At 37.9% G+C, this 16,094-nt stretch overlaps 1 protein-coding gene across 1 annotated transcript in view; it reads right to left on the bottom strand.

Annotated features, from left to right (window-relative positions):
* Window positions 1–4,224: 4,224 nt before the first annotated feature.
* KIF18A (kinesin family member 18A) overlaps window positions 4,225–16,094 on the bottom strand; it is a 29,987-nt gene continuing 18,117 nt past the window's right edge. The window contains exons 13-16 of the mRNA XM_005426936.2: window positions 10,375–10,858; window positions 9,743–9,847; window positions 7,038–7,147; window positions 4,225–4,842 (exon numbers count right to left, since the gene is read on the bottom strand). Coding sequence (XP_005426993.1) covers window positions 4,694–4,842; window positions 7,038–7,147; window positions 9,743–9,847; window positions 10,375–10,858 — 848 coding nt within the window. The 3' untranslated portion in view covers window positions 4,225–4,693. The remainder of the gene's footprint in view (window positions 4,843–7,037; window positions 7,148–9,742; window positions 9,848–10,374; window positions 10,859–16,094) is intronic.

The following is a 16,094-nucleotide window of genomic DNA, read 5'->3' as shown; positions in this document are numbered from 1 at the left end:
GAAAAAAACAAAGACAGACTATGCAATAAGATTACGATGCAAGATGAAAACCACTATTTCCAAGTTTTATAGCTATACTGGAATGTATGTGGATGCTGGGGTTTTGTTTTTGTTTGTTTGTGGTTGGTTTAGGTTGTTGCAGCTTTTTTTCTGTCATTCTCTGTGGTAGTTTTACATGGGAGGCATCTACAGATGTAATAAAAAAGCTTCTACATAACTAACAGTCTGTCCATCTCAAAATTAAAAAATTCTAAAATTAACAAACCAAAACCAGTACACTTTCCAAAATGGGAATTTCCTAATTTACACAAAGCCATTACCCTGCTGAGATCAGAAACAGCACTTGGTGCCCATTATGGTTTCTGGACCTCTTCATCTCCACAAGGGTGGACTCTCACCTACAACTCCCAATCTCAGAAAGATGCCCCAAACCAGGCCAAAAGGTCAGAAACTTTCATCCATTCCTCATCAGGGTGCATTATTATAAAGCCACATATATGGAATTATTATAAATCCACACAGATAAATATGGAGAGTAAACATAAAACTCATTTGGGAGGAGACATCCAGAACACCAAGCTGCAAGATCCTCTAGGAACAAGACTTACCTGCTTGGTGAGTGCATTTCCAAAAGAATCCAAGCCAGCTGCCCACTCTGAGCTGCCTTCTGGAAGAGTTTCTTCCACCCTTTTGCTCTCTGTTGACCACGAAGGCTGTCAGGAGGACTCTCCCCTCGTGTCACAGCACATGTCCCAGCTCAGACAGCCACCATACCCAGAGTGTCACCACACAATTTCAATTTCAGAAAGCTTCAGCCCATGCAGAGTGACACCATGGCACTTCAGGAGGCTGCAAGTGGCTGCTTTTTTGTCCCTCAGCCCAGGCTTTTATGCCCTCCTGTCGATGCCCTGCACCTGTGTGCCCTCTGTGGGATTGCCCAGCACACCTGGGCACTCCATGGCTCCTCACCTTCAACAGCATTCACCTGTCCTGCACAGCTGGAGCCAATCAGGGATCAGCCACAGCCCCACTCCCAACCACCACAAACTATTCCTACAACTGCATTCTAGTGAGCACACTAGTAATTAACCAACACTAAACCCACACTGTGCAGACATGCAATCTATTAAAGCAAAATAAAATAAAAGAAACTTAAATAATTAAAATACTTCAAATACGTGCTGTCTATATACTCAGCCCCACTCCCAATCACCACAAACTCTGTGCCCACAAATGATATTATACAGGTACAGCCCCCAACCTTCCCCCTGCAAGGGAGTCCTTCCATGACTGTTGTCAGGTGAAGGTACCACCGGGTGGAAAATAAAAATTCTCTCCCTTCCCCTTCTTTCAGGCTTCCATCAGCAGCTGCTGCTGGGCACTGCTGGTGCCTTGTGAAGGCTGGCCTAGAACAGAGGCTAGACACAGTTAAAGAACAAAGTATTCCACAGATCTGAGTAATCACTTTTGAACCCAACTCTTTTGACATCTATCACATTTTAAACTCCAGACTTCGTCATCACATATGCTATTCAGGGAGGAAATGTCGTGTGTTTGAACTTGCCATTTAGGTCTCATACAGCAAGAAGCAGTGAATAATTGTTGCCTAGTCCCTTTTTCCATGACTTGTTATTTCATACACTTTGAACAGAACTCCTCACTTTCAGGGTGAAGTGCTCCTAAACTGTTATTTGTATTCAGGCTGTTCACTGCTTTAATTGATCCTCTCATCCATTTTTATACCCTTTGTAATCCAACCACATTTATTTGAAATGTATAGGACAGCACCAGGACTCAGGCAAGGAATTTGCATAAGAGTTCGCTCCCCGTGAGTTTTTGTGCTATTTTGACCACAGAGATGATGTTTTCATGGCATTTTTACAATAACTCCAAGGTCTCTTTCCTGACTAGTAATGTCTGTTTGAGAACCCATTGCCACATGTGTAGTTTGGGCTGTTTTCCTTCTTGAGTTCCACTTGTTATTTTATTGCCCAGTCCTTCAGCACCTAACATGCTTCTCCACCTCTTCATAGTTAGCTTTTGTTCCAGCTAGCTGAATAATTCATTTTCAATAATTTTTGCCAGTTTACCCTGGAATCTCTTTTTGAAATGATTTGTGGCTCTATTAAAGCCTCTGAAGTGCCCCTGGAGCCCCAATCCCTGCCTGGCAGGGGTGCCAAGCACAGGCACAATGCTCCACTCTGCCCTAACCCAGCTCCTGAGTGCCAAAGGAGCACAAGCCCCAGCTGGGGAAAGGCACAGGCCTGTCTAAGGCCAAACATGAGGTGAAGCTTTCATCTTGACCTTGGCCTTCCTCTTGGAGTTTCCATCTGAACACTGCTGGGACCCAGAAGGGGGTAATGTTCTTTTCTATCCTTCTTCTTCTAATTCCCCCTTCTTGGAATTTCTTGAGGAACTAAAAATCAAATGGGCTTAAAGTTTGCTAAGTTGAATGGGCCGAGTTAATGGTCTGAGAAGCATTTTAGGTTGATTGAGTGTTGTTATAATAAGCAAGTAAATGAAAAATAGTACAAACCATAGCCTGCAGCCTTTGAATGTTTTTGTAAGAACTTCCCAGTGGGATGAGATCTTTAACAACCTTTTCACACTTGCAATACTGACACAACCCTGAGTGCTACAACAGTGAAATCAGCAAAATGTGTACTTCAGATAAATACTATTCCTTAATTAGTTTGTAAAGACAAGCCAGCAGGTAGCAGAGTAGATTGGCAATGAAATGAAATGGGCTATATCACACCTCCACTGCTCCCCAAACACACATTGCTTTCTACCTAACTGGCAATCTGACAGAAAAACTTCTTAGGCAATGAAAAGTTATGAGAAGTTTTGTGCCAGTAATGCGTGAGGAATGTGCTGGGAAGCACTTTCTGCCTATGAAGTCTAGATATGCTCACAGTAGGTAAGAAAACAAATGCATGTACAATGAATAGTGCAGAACATTACTCAATAGCAATATGAAATACAAAAACCTCCCTTCAATCTGCTGTATCTCTGGAAACAATTTATGCTAGTTATAAATGGTAAATATGTACCTAGCTAACAAATCTATGATCAACTTCTGATTGAATCACTCTCAAATCACAAGTTTTAATTTTCTCAATAAATTTTTTTTGGTCCCTGCAAGTGTTGCAATTGAACCAAGCGATTCCACTCATGCCAAAGCCATTAAGAAAACATGGGATTCATTGATGTTTTGACTATCAAAATGGTCCATGCACAAGCTTGTCTAAAAACTTTTCAAGATTGCAATGGACATCTATGTCTAAGTCTAACATGTCATGAGAGCAGTGAAAGTAACAAGTATATTTAGCAAAACTCAACATGCCTCTTGTACTCATGAAAGTAGCTCCCTGTGTACATTTTACACTAAACACTGAGAATCTGAAAAAAATCCCATAATAGTCTTTACAACTTCAGCTGTATCAAAATCATAAATTAAAATTAATTCCAAAATCTTCCTGTTCATCATGATAGGGAAATATTGAAGTGACCCACCCTCTTCATTCTACTGAAATGACATCACCCTGCTACATGGACATGTCCCAAATCCTAGTTTCCAGGCTTCAAACAAGCCTCTTCCTAGTTCTCACTGCACTACAAGATCCCAGGCTCACCACAACGATAAATCCCTTTAGAAAGCAACTAGGAGGATTCAATTTCTCTCTCCTAGTATTTTTAACAAGCAAAGCCTATTTCTTAAGAAATTATTTCTTCCTCTTTGAACTTCCCCAATGAAGACTGCTCCTGCACCATGGTCTGCTCCTCCCACAAGTGGTTCTGAAAGTTTCTGCAGGCAGCTTCCATCCATTTCCTTCTTCAGAGGCTTGTGGAAAATGCTCCTTCAATGTGTCAGGGATGAATTCTGCAGCACATTAGTGAACTGATCAAGTGGGAAGCTTCTTGCTTCAGACAGTTCTGACATCACAAACTACTTTCAGGACTTCTTCCTCTGGCTCTCACCAGGTTGGAGAAATTCACTTTATTTGCACAGGCCCAACACAGCAGAATGACATTCTGAAGGCAGGGCAGACTGTCATGCTTACAGCACAGCTATACATTGCTCTGTCTCTGAATATTACTGATTTGCTAGAAGTCATTATAAACAGCATGTACTTGTAACAATATATTTGTCAAAATCAATTTAGACATTTTTTGTAAGAGAAGAAAGGAACATTATTTGGTAGAAATACATTTCACATTATATTGCTCTTAATAATATTAAAATTTATTTGAAGTCATTGATAAAAGACATATTTACAGCTGAATTAAACTGAAAAAACAGAACTGGAACATTTACAACCAAGTACCAGACTAAAAACCAGAAAGACAAAAAAAAAAAAAAAAAAAGAAAAAACACCAGTTTTGGAAATATTTTTCTGTCTCTTGGAACTCCACAGGTCATCCATAGATGCTAACAATCTAAGAACATCTAAGGCATTGTAATGCTAAGCATGAACATGTTCTAATATTAGCATCTGCCTAACTTGCTTCCAAATGAAATTTATTTTAACACAAGGAAGTTAGTCCAATGAAAATAATTTAGGGGGTCAAAATAACTTTTGTAAGATTTCCACCTTGAAACTCTCAAAACTATTCACAGGAGGAAATCACAATTCATCCTATTCACATTTGCTATCCATCAATCCTGCTTGAAATAGGGATGAACTCAGAACTAAATCCTAGTTTTTTTCTTGGAAACACGAAGTAGAAGATTTTTTGATGTCCTTGATTTAACATCCAGTGGGACATTTCCTTGAGAAAGGCTTCTAATGAAGTTCCTTGGCATATTCTGTTCTTGCTTCCTGCTCTTCATTTTAACTCCTAGTGAAGAATGAAATGCTATTAGAAATAGAGAGAAACTCCTTCAATAAACATAAGTAGACTGTAACTGACATGGACCTCCTTTTCAGAATAGGTCTAAGAATTTTTACGTATTTCTTTCCTTTACTGAAAACCTCATTTTAATTTGCAAACATGTAATCACTCTTAGCTCAGTAATGCAGGGTTTTAATTGTCTAGAAAAGTCCCATGATTAGACCTTCAACTGACAGGAGATGCTATTAAAAAAGCACAATGGTCTATAAAAACATGTAGAAATATGAAAAAACATTATTAATCCTTCTTATTATAGAAAAGCATTGAAAAATGATCACTACATCATTACAGAAAGTTTTGTCCTTTTAATCTGAAAACAACCCTCTTAGGTATTTAATTAAGGTTTATTCTGCTCTAGTAATGCATGCTCTCAAAAATCAAGTCTATTTCATATTCAGTTCAATGCTGAATAATCTAAGTTTTATTCTCATTTCAAAAGGTGCTTCTGCATTCCATAGTTCCTCAATTCCAGAGTTGGGATTGAAGAGTGGAACCTTCCTAACCTGGTCTGCTGGAGCAGACATTGATACTGATATAACCCTGTATGCAATCTACCTAATAAGTCACTTGGTTAGACAGAGTTAGACTCATATATTCAGTTTCCAGAAAGCTTCTGGTAACACAACCCCAACATTTCCAATGAATACAGAATAAGACCTTTTCCCTCACATTCCCTCACAGCAATTTTTACTTAAAAACACGTATGTGCTGTAAAACCACTGTAGTGCCCATAGCACTGGAAAAAGCCGCACCATGGAAATGTTTTCTCACATTGCCTTTCTATTTCATAAGAAAAGCAGACTAAAATATTAAAACTAATATTGGATCTCCTCTAGTTAGCCCAAGAAAATTGTTAAGTGTATCTCTGAAGACAGAGAGGAAAAGGAGGCAGAGATGAAGGAAAATTGTACAGATTTAGCACGTTAAAATCTGCTTCAGGTGCCAAGCAACTTAGTGCCATGCACTAGAAAGGGCAGAGGTTTTTACAGAATTGTGAAGAGATTTGTGAACATTGGCAAAAAAAGTATTTGTAACTGATTTTATCACAGAAAAGATTTATACACCTCAGAGAGAAGCCATATAATTGAGGTAAACTTTCACACAATAGAACTTGCTAATATTATTATCACCAGTATGTTAAAAGCAAAATAATTTTGCCTCAGGTATTGTTTTTGTCCAAAACAGCCCTAAATTTTAAGACCAATAAATCTCTGAAAATACATTTCATCTGTTAAAACACAGCAGTTTGGTGCTGTAAAATAAAGCAAAGAATTAAAAACTGATATGGAAATTATTAGAGAATTTTATTTCTTGATAAGCCACACTTGAGCCAAGACATAATTGCTAATAAAAATTTCTCAACAAGTTAATAAACTATTCTGGATTGAAGACCTTGACTCTTGGGAAAAAGGGTTTCCCAACAACCTTGTAATAATATTGAATTGAATTTTGATTAGTTACTATCTATATAACTGACATTCTGACACTTTTTTTAAAAAAAAAGGATATACTATTCAAACCAATGGCTTAGGACACTGTCACAGCAACACGTGCTATTAAAGTGACAAAATGAATTGAGAGGCAAGTGCAAAATTAATTAACTTGTGCAATCACTGTTACCAAGGTGACGCCTGTCCCAGAAACAGACACCTTGTGCAGGCTGCCCTAGAGCAGAGGCTGGACAGAGCTAAAGAATAAAGCAGGGATTGATTCCAAGCATCTCCTCCATGGATCCACCTTGGGCAGCACCAGAGCCCAGCCAGGGCTGCACCCAAGAGGAACCAAAATGGCCCCAAAATGCACGAGCGCTCCCGGGGTCTCTCCCTGGGATCAGTTCTGCTCCATTTGCATCTTGCACTTCATTGTCCCATTCCAGTTTTAGCCCCTGCAGTCCCACCCTGCTTGTTTTTCTCTCTGCAGCCCACGGTGTTTGTGCTCTTGGGGCTGAGATTTGGATCATTTGTCCTTGGTGCCCAGCTGGAGCAGGAATTGTTTTGTCTCTCTGCTCTGTGCACAGAGCTCACCATTCCCTCATGTGAAGCTCAGACCCACCCACTAAAGCAGCAGAGAATGTGAAAAATACCAAAGCCAAAGGCTGAGGCAGCAAAGGCAGTGTCCCCCAGGCCAGCCCTGACACTCACCAGCCCCCTGGGGCACTCTCAGGGCTGCGTGGCTCAGCAGCACGTCCTGCCGAGAGCGCTTGGCAGCGCCTGGCGCCTGCAGGCTGCCCAGCACCGTGTTCGAGGTGGAGCTGCAAAAGAGCCACAAAGAGTTTGCCTTCAGTACAGTCACTGCTCACAGTGAGTCTGGCCTTGCAATGTATAAATACTTTAAATATTATCCAGTGTTGACAGAATCGTAACAGAATGCAAAGAATAAACTAATTTATTATGTATATCTATGGACACTTTCCCCTTTCTCCTTTTTAAAAATTTACAAGAATGCTTCAGTTGTGAAAATAAGGACTAATGCTGGCACTTGTATACAAAGGCAGGACCATATGTCATAGTTTTGTTTGAAACCACAGAAGCCAGTTTGATGGCCATCACATACAAATTATACTAAGAAATAATCTTAAGGCATGTTACAAAATCCTTGAAATGACCAAGCTGTGTTTATTGAACAAATCACATTTTTTTATTGCTGCAATAACTTTTCTACAGCCTCCAACACAGTTGGAGTGGGTGGCTTCATAGCAGACAATACTTTTTAACTAAGCTGCAAGAAAACTGTTACAGCTTCAAATTCATTAAAACAAAACCTCTATATTTTATCCACAGCACTTTATGTGATGGACTTAAGGTCTACAGTGAAAATTATGAACCTATCTGATCTCACCCTTCTGCAATTGCCTCACAAACTTCCCGGGTTCCACTCTGCTAGACAGCCTCATAAACAAGCTAATGGTATTTATGTCCCAAGTTCCTAGGCTTTTCCTATTCCTGTAATAAATATTGTATTATTTCCACTTTAGAGTCCCCTAACTCACACTTTCTTAATAATAATTTTCTGCCTAAATGAAAATATATAGCAAGCAGCAAAGACTAAGACTTTCCTTGTGCCAGTCCTAAAAATCTACTCATGCATGCCTCTTGCAAGAGAACTTATGCCAATAAGAATATACCATTATTTGGTAAAATAGTCTCTTATGACTGACTTGCCTCTAATCCCTTGTCCTGAAAATACAACTGTTTCAAATTATACTTCTAATGTGGACCATATGACTGAAATTTGTATTTTTATTCTAGCATTAGTAGGAGATGAATGACTGGAGCGACCCACTTCAGGTCGAGGGAAAGCATGGGGGAGAAAAGAGGGAAAAAGTAAAGAAGAGAACGGAATGAAGGCACTCTGAAAAGTAAGAGCATACTCCTTTTCTCCTTCAGAAATGTGTTTTCATTCCTTCTCTTCATCACCAACTGCTAGACAAAACCATAAAGAATTTCATTCTACAGGCTAGTTACTCAGGCACAATGATCTCTGTAAAAGGAACAGAAGTTGTGGGATTTTTCTGTAGTGTACTGGGTAATAAGTTTGAGACACAAAAGAAACAGGTGAACAGAAACAGCGAGTCTTTTGGGAAGAAATAAGCATATATATATATATGTTTTAAAATCATTGCAGAATTATTACGAAAAAAAAAGTACCTCAAAAGCCTCTCTGAGAACTTTTACCTTAAAACTAGATAAACCAGGCTTCAGAAGTTCCCTCACCTTTCCTTAGAGAGAATGTAGAAAAAATTAGCTTTGTTTCAGAGAACAGCTGATTTATTTTCCTAAATTCATAATCAGCTATTTGAAAAACTAACCAGTGCCTCTTTTCTCATCATAGAGCAGAAGAGTTTATTCCTCCTCCTAGCAAGACAGTTCAGTACAGTAATTGATAACAATCACAACAGTTACAGGAAACTAGACCAGATAACTGATCTTCAAGCATAATTCTCTATTTTAAAGGTGCTAATAAACAAAAAGGCACTAAAGTTTCTTCCATGTCCTGTGATCTGTCTATAGCCTTGTCCCAACAGTCTTGAGATATTCCTTATAAGACCTGTGCAGTAGTAGCTCCACTCATGTCTAGCAACAGGTCATTTGTAACATGATTTTAAAAATGGTTTTAACAATTTCTACTTTTGGAAATAGGAAAAAAATAGATAGACCAGCTGTTTCATAGCTGATCAGGTTTAAATACAGTAAAAAGAAGCCCAAAACCAAAGAAGTACCTACACAAAAAATTACAATTCAACTTAATGTCTATTCAGTTTCAGCTTTTCTGGTACTCCTGCTACTAAATCTCTTTTAGGGTCATAAACCCTAAAAGAAGTGATGATACAAAAGTTCTTCCTAGAGCAGATTGCAAAAATTAAGTCGCAATATATGAGACTGAAAATGAATTATCAGTAAATCAAAGTTGATCACTTAAGTATTGTCATGTATACTTTTTCCCCTGCTTTCCATTTTGGTAGTTTCTAATGTGCTGCAGCAAAGGTAGAACATTCTCAAAAAACTTAGATTTTTAATTGATGACAAAATTTTTCTTTTCAGAATTATGTGCCATCTTTCTATTTTGAGTAGACAGCAGCAACACAAGACATGATATTTGTAATTATTAAAACAGAAGTTCTTAAACCAAGACTAAAGAAAAAAAATCTACTGAAGTTACCCAGAAAAGCAACAAAAAAATTCAATTGAATCCAAGCATATTTGAATCAGAACATGTCATATGCAGGTCCAAATGACTTCTATAAGAGGTTTTCAGATTTGAAATATTAGAATGAAACTGAAGTAAGAACATAAGAAATGAAAATTCATTTTGTATAGAATTTTTTTAAGGATTAGTTTAATCTTACCTTAGTATCTTTCTTTTTCTCTGAGCAGCTGAAGTCATTGCCATATATGAGGGCTTCTCGAATACTGGAGCAGAATTTTTGCTTCTTAAGGAAGAAAGATCAAGTCTGAAATAAAAGAATTATATTTTTGTAAAACATATTCCCATAAAAGTAAAGTAAATTTGTTCTTAATTGTAAATGAATATATGGTAAGTTGAAAACCAAAACTGGAAATTAATTTCATTAATGTTATTTGAGGAAGCTTTGAAGACTTCTGACATGCACAGCAGCTTTAAGCATGGCATTTCACAACAATGTGGAGAGGTTAAGTATCCATTTTACAAACAGAAAACATAAGGCTTAGAGAAAGTAACTTGTCTGAGGCATCACAATCAATTTAGAAAATGCTGTATTTTCTTTTTGGTACATATCTTCAAAAACAGGATAAGCTTTCAACTTCATTTGTTGTCACTAACATACTACTGTGTTCAAATAATGGCAGAATTGAATTTGATGTTGATCAAAATTGAGGGTTTGATTTTCAAAATGTTGGGTTTATTTATAAAATGGATAGAAATGGAAAAAGCCAGCTGTAAAGACAGACAGGATTAAATGACTTGGTAATGTTTCTCATCCATAAAAAATGAAAATACCTTTGCACAATGCTATTGCTGCAAGGCTGTGACTCCTTCACAGATGAGTAAGCAGACATTTCAGCTGTTTCATCTGTACCTTCATAGAGAATGATAGTGGAGTTCATGAGAGCTTGGTGGCTCTCTGGGATCACATCACACGTGGTGTCCATGATGCTGCCCTTCCTGGCTGCCACATCTGCACTGCAGGCACTGACTGTCCCCAGGCCTGCCAGGTGCAAAGCCTCCTTCAGCACAGCCTGAGCACAGAAGCTGGGCCCTGGCTTTCTGCAGGAGTCTGGAGTATCCACCAGAGGGTACACCTCCTTGGCCAGAGAATCCTCCAGGTGCTGCAAGCTGCAGTGGCTGGAGGCAGGAGGGCTTGGAGCTACCACTGGAGAGTCCATCAGCTTCCTCCTCGTTCTCTTCTGTGGTGGTTCTGTGTTTTCTAACACCTGTTGGGTATTGCTACTCATTTCTTGTGATGGTGTACCTAAAGAGGTGCCTGTCAAACAAAAGTAATGATGGTTAGCACATCTAACTGCACACACTACTCACATCTGGCTTTTCCCCTCCTCTTCCCTAGTGAGACATCAGGAGAAATTATTACAAATACTGGTTATTTCATATACATATCAACTTGATCACGTAAGTGAAATTATTTCTATTGAAGCATTGTCTAAGATGGCATTTGCTGTGACACTCTGTTGCCACAATTCACAGAGAAAAGCAAGGCACAATTCTTCCCAAAGATTTCTGAGATTCACATTCTCTGAACCTCAGAAAAAGGGAAAACACAATTCTTCTCACTTGCTGTGCCTGTAGAATGCAATATGGAGACTGTATACCCAAAGTGAGGATGTTTTGTTTCCTTGGCCTATCAGGGTCAGTTGTGTGTGTGTGTGGGGACTGTCAGCTCACAGTCACGAGATTCTGGGCAGTGTGAGCAGGTGTGTGCAGAGAGACTGCTTGGCACATTCAGTTTAGATGGAATGTATGTAGTATAGTATCATAAAGTAATTAATCAGCCTTCTGATATCCACAGAGTCCTCCTCATCATTCTATCCCCTTCGTTGGAGTCACCTTTGATTTACAATAACACTCAAAATGTTATAAACGTGCATAGGTTGGCATAGTTAACCCCAGAGATTATAGAAATAATCACAACTAAGATCTGACACATGACCAGAGGGAATGGAAGAGTAAGAGTATTGAAAATTATTGCACCCCCATGACAAAACTCTTACTTTAAGGTGGTACAATTGCAATAACCTAGAGCTGACTCCTGACCACAGCAGTTTTTTCCCCAGCAAGTACCATGCAGAATAATGAGAAACTGTTGAAAAAGGAATGACACAGAGCCATCTAGAAGGACAAAATTTTCTGACACTGCAAATGAGAAAGCAGTGTTTTGCAAGGGAGCAAACAAAGAAGTTAAAGTTAGTAGGATTCTGTCACCCTACAATATCAACTGTGGGAAGCAAAGCTCTTGACTAACAAGTTCCCCAACCCTCAAAAATAAAACAACCAATACAGCGCAATTGGCCATTCTCATTCATCCTGATTTAAACTGTTGTTCTTCAGGTGTTATAATGGTTTTATTTTCAAGCAGGTGCTAATAAAGGCAATGTCCAAAGCAAGACAGAAAAGGCCTTTCTCTTACTCAAGCTTTCAGTGAAGGAGGATAATTTTAAGACACAGCTCACTGTTCAAATGGTGACTTACACAGTTATAATACCAAAAAGCTATGGAATTTTTTTAAACAAATCAAGAGCAGGAGAGAGCTGTCAAAACCCCAAGTGCTTCTATATTTAACTTCCAGTGCAAATTTAAGAAATGAAGCCTAGTATCCTTAAAATGCCTATGGATTGGATCCCCTTCAGCTGGCAGCCAGAGTCATAACTCCTCTTTTCTGCATTGCCTACTTCATGCCTATGAGCAACTCAACTGCAAAAAGAACTCCTGCTTTTTAAATTGATGCAAGTTACTCGGGAATTAGCTACGGTATTCCTAGAACAGTGTTGATAAATATTTATTTCTTCTAAATTTCATTCTATTTTTGCCTCAGAAAGCTAGTTTGAACTCCTCAGTCTGAATGCTTCTATAGTTCTCTCTCATGTGTTAACACTTAGGGCATTTTAACTGTTCCAAAAACATTCTTTGAACATGACAAAGATTAAGAACACGTATGTATTGTATTATTTCACCTCCACAGGCTTGATTTGTTACAGAAAGCAAGGCTTAAATAGTTGTAGCTTTTTCTCTGCTTACCATTTCTCAGGCCCCATTTAATGTTGACCTCATTGCCCAGTTGCATCCAAACTTGCCAAGAGGCTTTAAAAACGCTGATTCCCCAAGCACAGAAATCAGATATCTTGGGAAAAGGCCCAAGCAAGGTCCTCATGAAGCAAAGCCAAGGAGGGTCGATCCCAACACTGGTTTTGGTACACACCTTGGAACTAGACATGCCATATGATGGGATACTCAGCTAGGTGAGATGATGCCCAGTTAGAAGATGGAAAACAGAGCTGTAAGGGACAGCCAAGGATTTAAGGACCACAGTGAGACCTAGACCTGTGCCAGGAGGATACAACAGATTGTATCAAAGTATGTACAAGTACCAAGGAAATTACATACAGGCCACGAGTCTATGCTATGTTGTCACAACTTAATTCAATAATGAAACCATTGAAAAAACAATGCAAACATTAATTCCTGACTCAGGGGCTCAGTGTCAGAATGAGCAATGTTTAAAGTGCTCATGGGAAAAAAGCACTGTGGACAATTACATGAACAGCTCCAATTCCTTTACATTGCCTGGAGCTTTGAAGAAACACATACGTGGAAAACTTGGGCCTGAGAGGACTACCTGGCATGAAATAACTGAATTGTGAATTTGTCTATGTGTGCATTTAGGAACAGCTCACTTGATGTATGTAAAGGACCTTTTCTTAGTTAAAATACAAAATATATTGTTATCTTATACCACATCTAATCCACAGCCAGCTTTCATCGGGTGAAATGCAGCAGATTGCTGAGATGCTAATTGTAATCTAAACATTAAGCTAATTCAGGGCCTGAGTGTTCCCCAAATAATCTTTACCTCCACCCAAAATAAAGAAGGCCCACTGCAATAAAGACATACTTCTCCAAGACTTGGTTGGATTTAGTAACAAACAAGAAACTTATTTATGAACAATTTAAAACATCTATTCTCTGTCACGATCAACAATGCTATGCTTCATTATGTACTTGCTCTTTAATTTTATTTTAATAAGTACAATATATACCTCAGTGTAAATAGACTAAAAAAATCTTAAAAAAATTCTAGTCATCACAACCAGAAATTGAATCTAAATCTTTTTAAAAAGACTTTTAACATCTTATATTCTTAAATACAAGAATAAGGTTTATATAATCTGGTGTTTGAAATAACTATCCATTAAGTGACTCAGGACACATTTAAAATATTCATTTATTAGTTTTTACTCCTATTTATATGTATCTGAATGTCTGTTTCAGGAAAAAGAATGGTTAGAATTCTATTAGTCCATTGCTACATTAGGACCGGGAGGTTTCAGTTTCACAAAGTTTGCTTACTGTAAGACACTGAGGTTTTGCTAATGTCCTAAAGTTACTAGAAGGAACTCTGATGGAGAAACATTTTGGTGGGAGTGCCAAGGTTTAGAAGCTTCTACAGGCCTAAATATTGGAAGCATTTTCAAATTAACTGTAAATACCAGCATTTAAATCATTAACCAAATACGTAAAGAACACAAAAGTACTGCCAACATAAATAATTTGATGAATTCCATCATACTGGAGAGCATTTTTACAGTAATACAAGTAAACTAATAACGATAGTTTCAGGAATTCTATAAAAGGCAAATATAAGCTGTTAGCAAAAACAAAGACCTGTTTTTAAAATCTATTTATTTCTGGAATAAAACTCACTGTAAAACAAAGTTAAAACACAACAAGCTTTTCTTGTCATTAAAGTGTTGGAAATAATACAAGATACTTAAGAAGTGTTCCTTCCCACAGCTTTTTGTGAGGATATTAGGTTGCTCCTAACACCATAAACAGGTAGACAAACCAGCAATATTGTATTTAACTTGGCTTCACTAAATAACAAACCAAATATGATGTGACAAAAACAACTCCAAAATCCTAATTCCACTTGAGCTTCTTGTTCTACTGTATATAGCTCCAAACAGTCATGACCTCAGGTAAATAAAATACAGCAAGAAAAACACTGGGACCCACAAAATAAAGAACTGCCAGTGTTGCTATTTCCACCTTACTAAGGGGAGCAAGATACTGAAGCTAACTGCTAACTTTTTGGCAAGTGCTTTTAATAGCTACTATGGAGAAGTTTATGTAAAAGGGACTCAGACAACAGAAGGGGCTACAGAAACTCTACTACTTCCATACATTTCTAAATACCTGGTACTGAGGATGACACTGTGGAGAACAAAGTAGGGCTATTTATATTTCCTTAAAGAACAAATACAACTAGTTCCTGAATGGATGGCTAATGGTAATCATTAAATATTGTCATTATTTTCCTACTGAAAGATAGACAACATGCTCCAACTATATAAAAAAAAAATCATTTCAAATTTGTTCCATAATAAGGCAGGGATATTATGGTTATAGCCTATATTTGCTTCATGTTTTACAGCTACTTCAATCTTTTGCATCAATACCATCATAATTCAGTAATATTTTTTATTTCATGTACAAAAATGAATCACTTCTATGCTTTACAGAACAGCCACAGTTAACTTGATGAAGTAGCTTAAAAGAAAAATTTGGAAGTTTTATTTCCTTAACTAGTACTTTAACAGCTACAATGCATCTCTTTAAAAACAAACATGATTTCAAATATATGTTAGAGAAGAGATCACATATTTGCTGATCCTTAATTTCAGGCTGATGTTTATAAATGATAACTGTCAAAGTTCTTGAAGATACTATTTAAGAGATTCACTCAGAAATTTAACATAAAAGCCATCACCCACTGATCAACTGCCCCCATCCAGTGACATGAGGTGGTTTTGGTCCTAAGTCTGCTGTATCATTTGTCCCAAAAGACTACTCAGAAGTACTGATTTATCTGACAAGAAACAGCAATAGCAGATATTTACAGCCCTGGGCACTAATACCAGAAGCAGAATGCACTATGTGCGAAACATGAGTCACAGGAAAAGTGAGCAGAGCTCATGGCAAAACAGCTCTGATGAATTGAGTTAGTTCTAATTGACATTAGGACAAAATAATGGCCAAGACTTGTCTTCTTCTGGAACTCATGCTAATACATGCATAAGGGGATTATTTCTGGAAACTGTGCTAAATTAAGTCTAGCAGGTTGTTCTGCTAAAGTGAAATTAAATATTAATGTATTCATTTCAATAAACATTTCTGGGCTACCACTGATTGATCAAATTACAATTCTAATCATACATTTTCATTCCTTTAACAACTGACTCATGGAATTCCAAATTGCAAATGAGGTCTAGTCAATGCATTTCAATTATTTCATATTTCTGTGACCCAAAGGCATCGTCACTGTGATGGCAATTTTCACAACAGGTTCACAAACAACAGCTGTGAACTGAAAAAGGCTCAAATCCAAGGTGCATTCTTGCAAGTCTGTGATCAGGTGTACTGCTTTACACAGCATGAGAAAAAGCACTCAGAAGTCACCTAAGACAGTATGGAAGAGCTGCTTAGAGAAA

This window comes from Geospiza fortis, unplaced genomic scaffold, assembly GCF_000277835.1.
Source record: "Geospiza fortis unplaced genomic scaffold, GeoFor_1.0 scaffold113, whole genome shotgun sequence".
NCBI classification, from domain to species: Eukaryota; Metazoa; Chordata; class Aves; order Passeriformes; family Thraupidae; genus Geospiza; species Geospiza fortis.
This window is presented reverse-complemented; position numbering and strand designations above follow the sequence as displayed.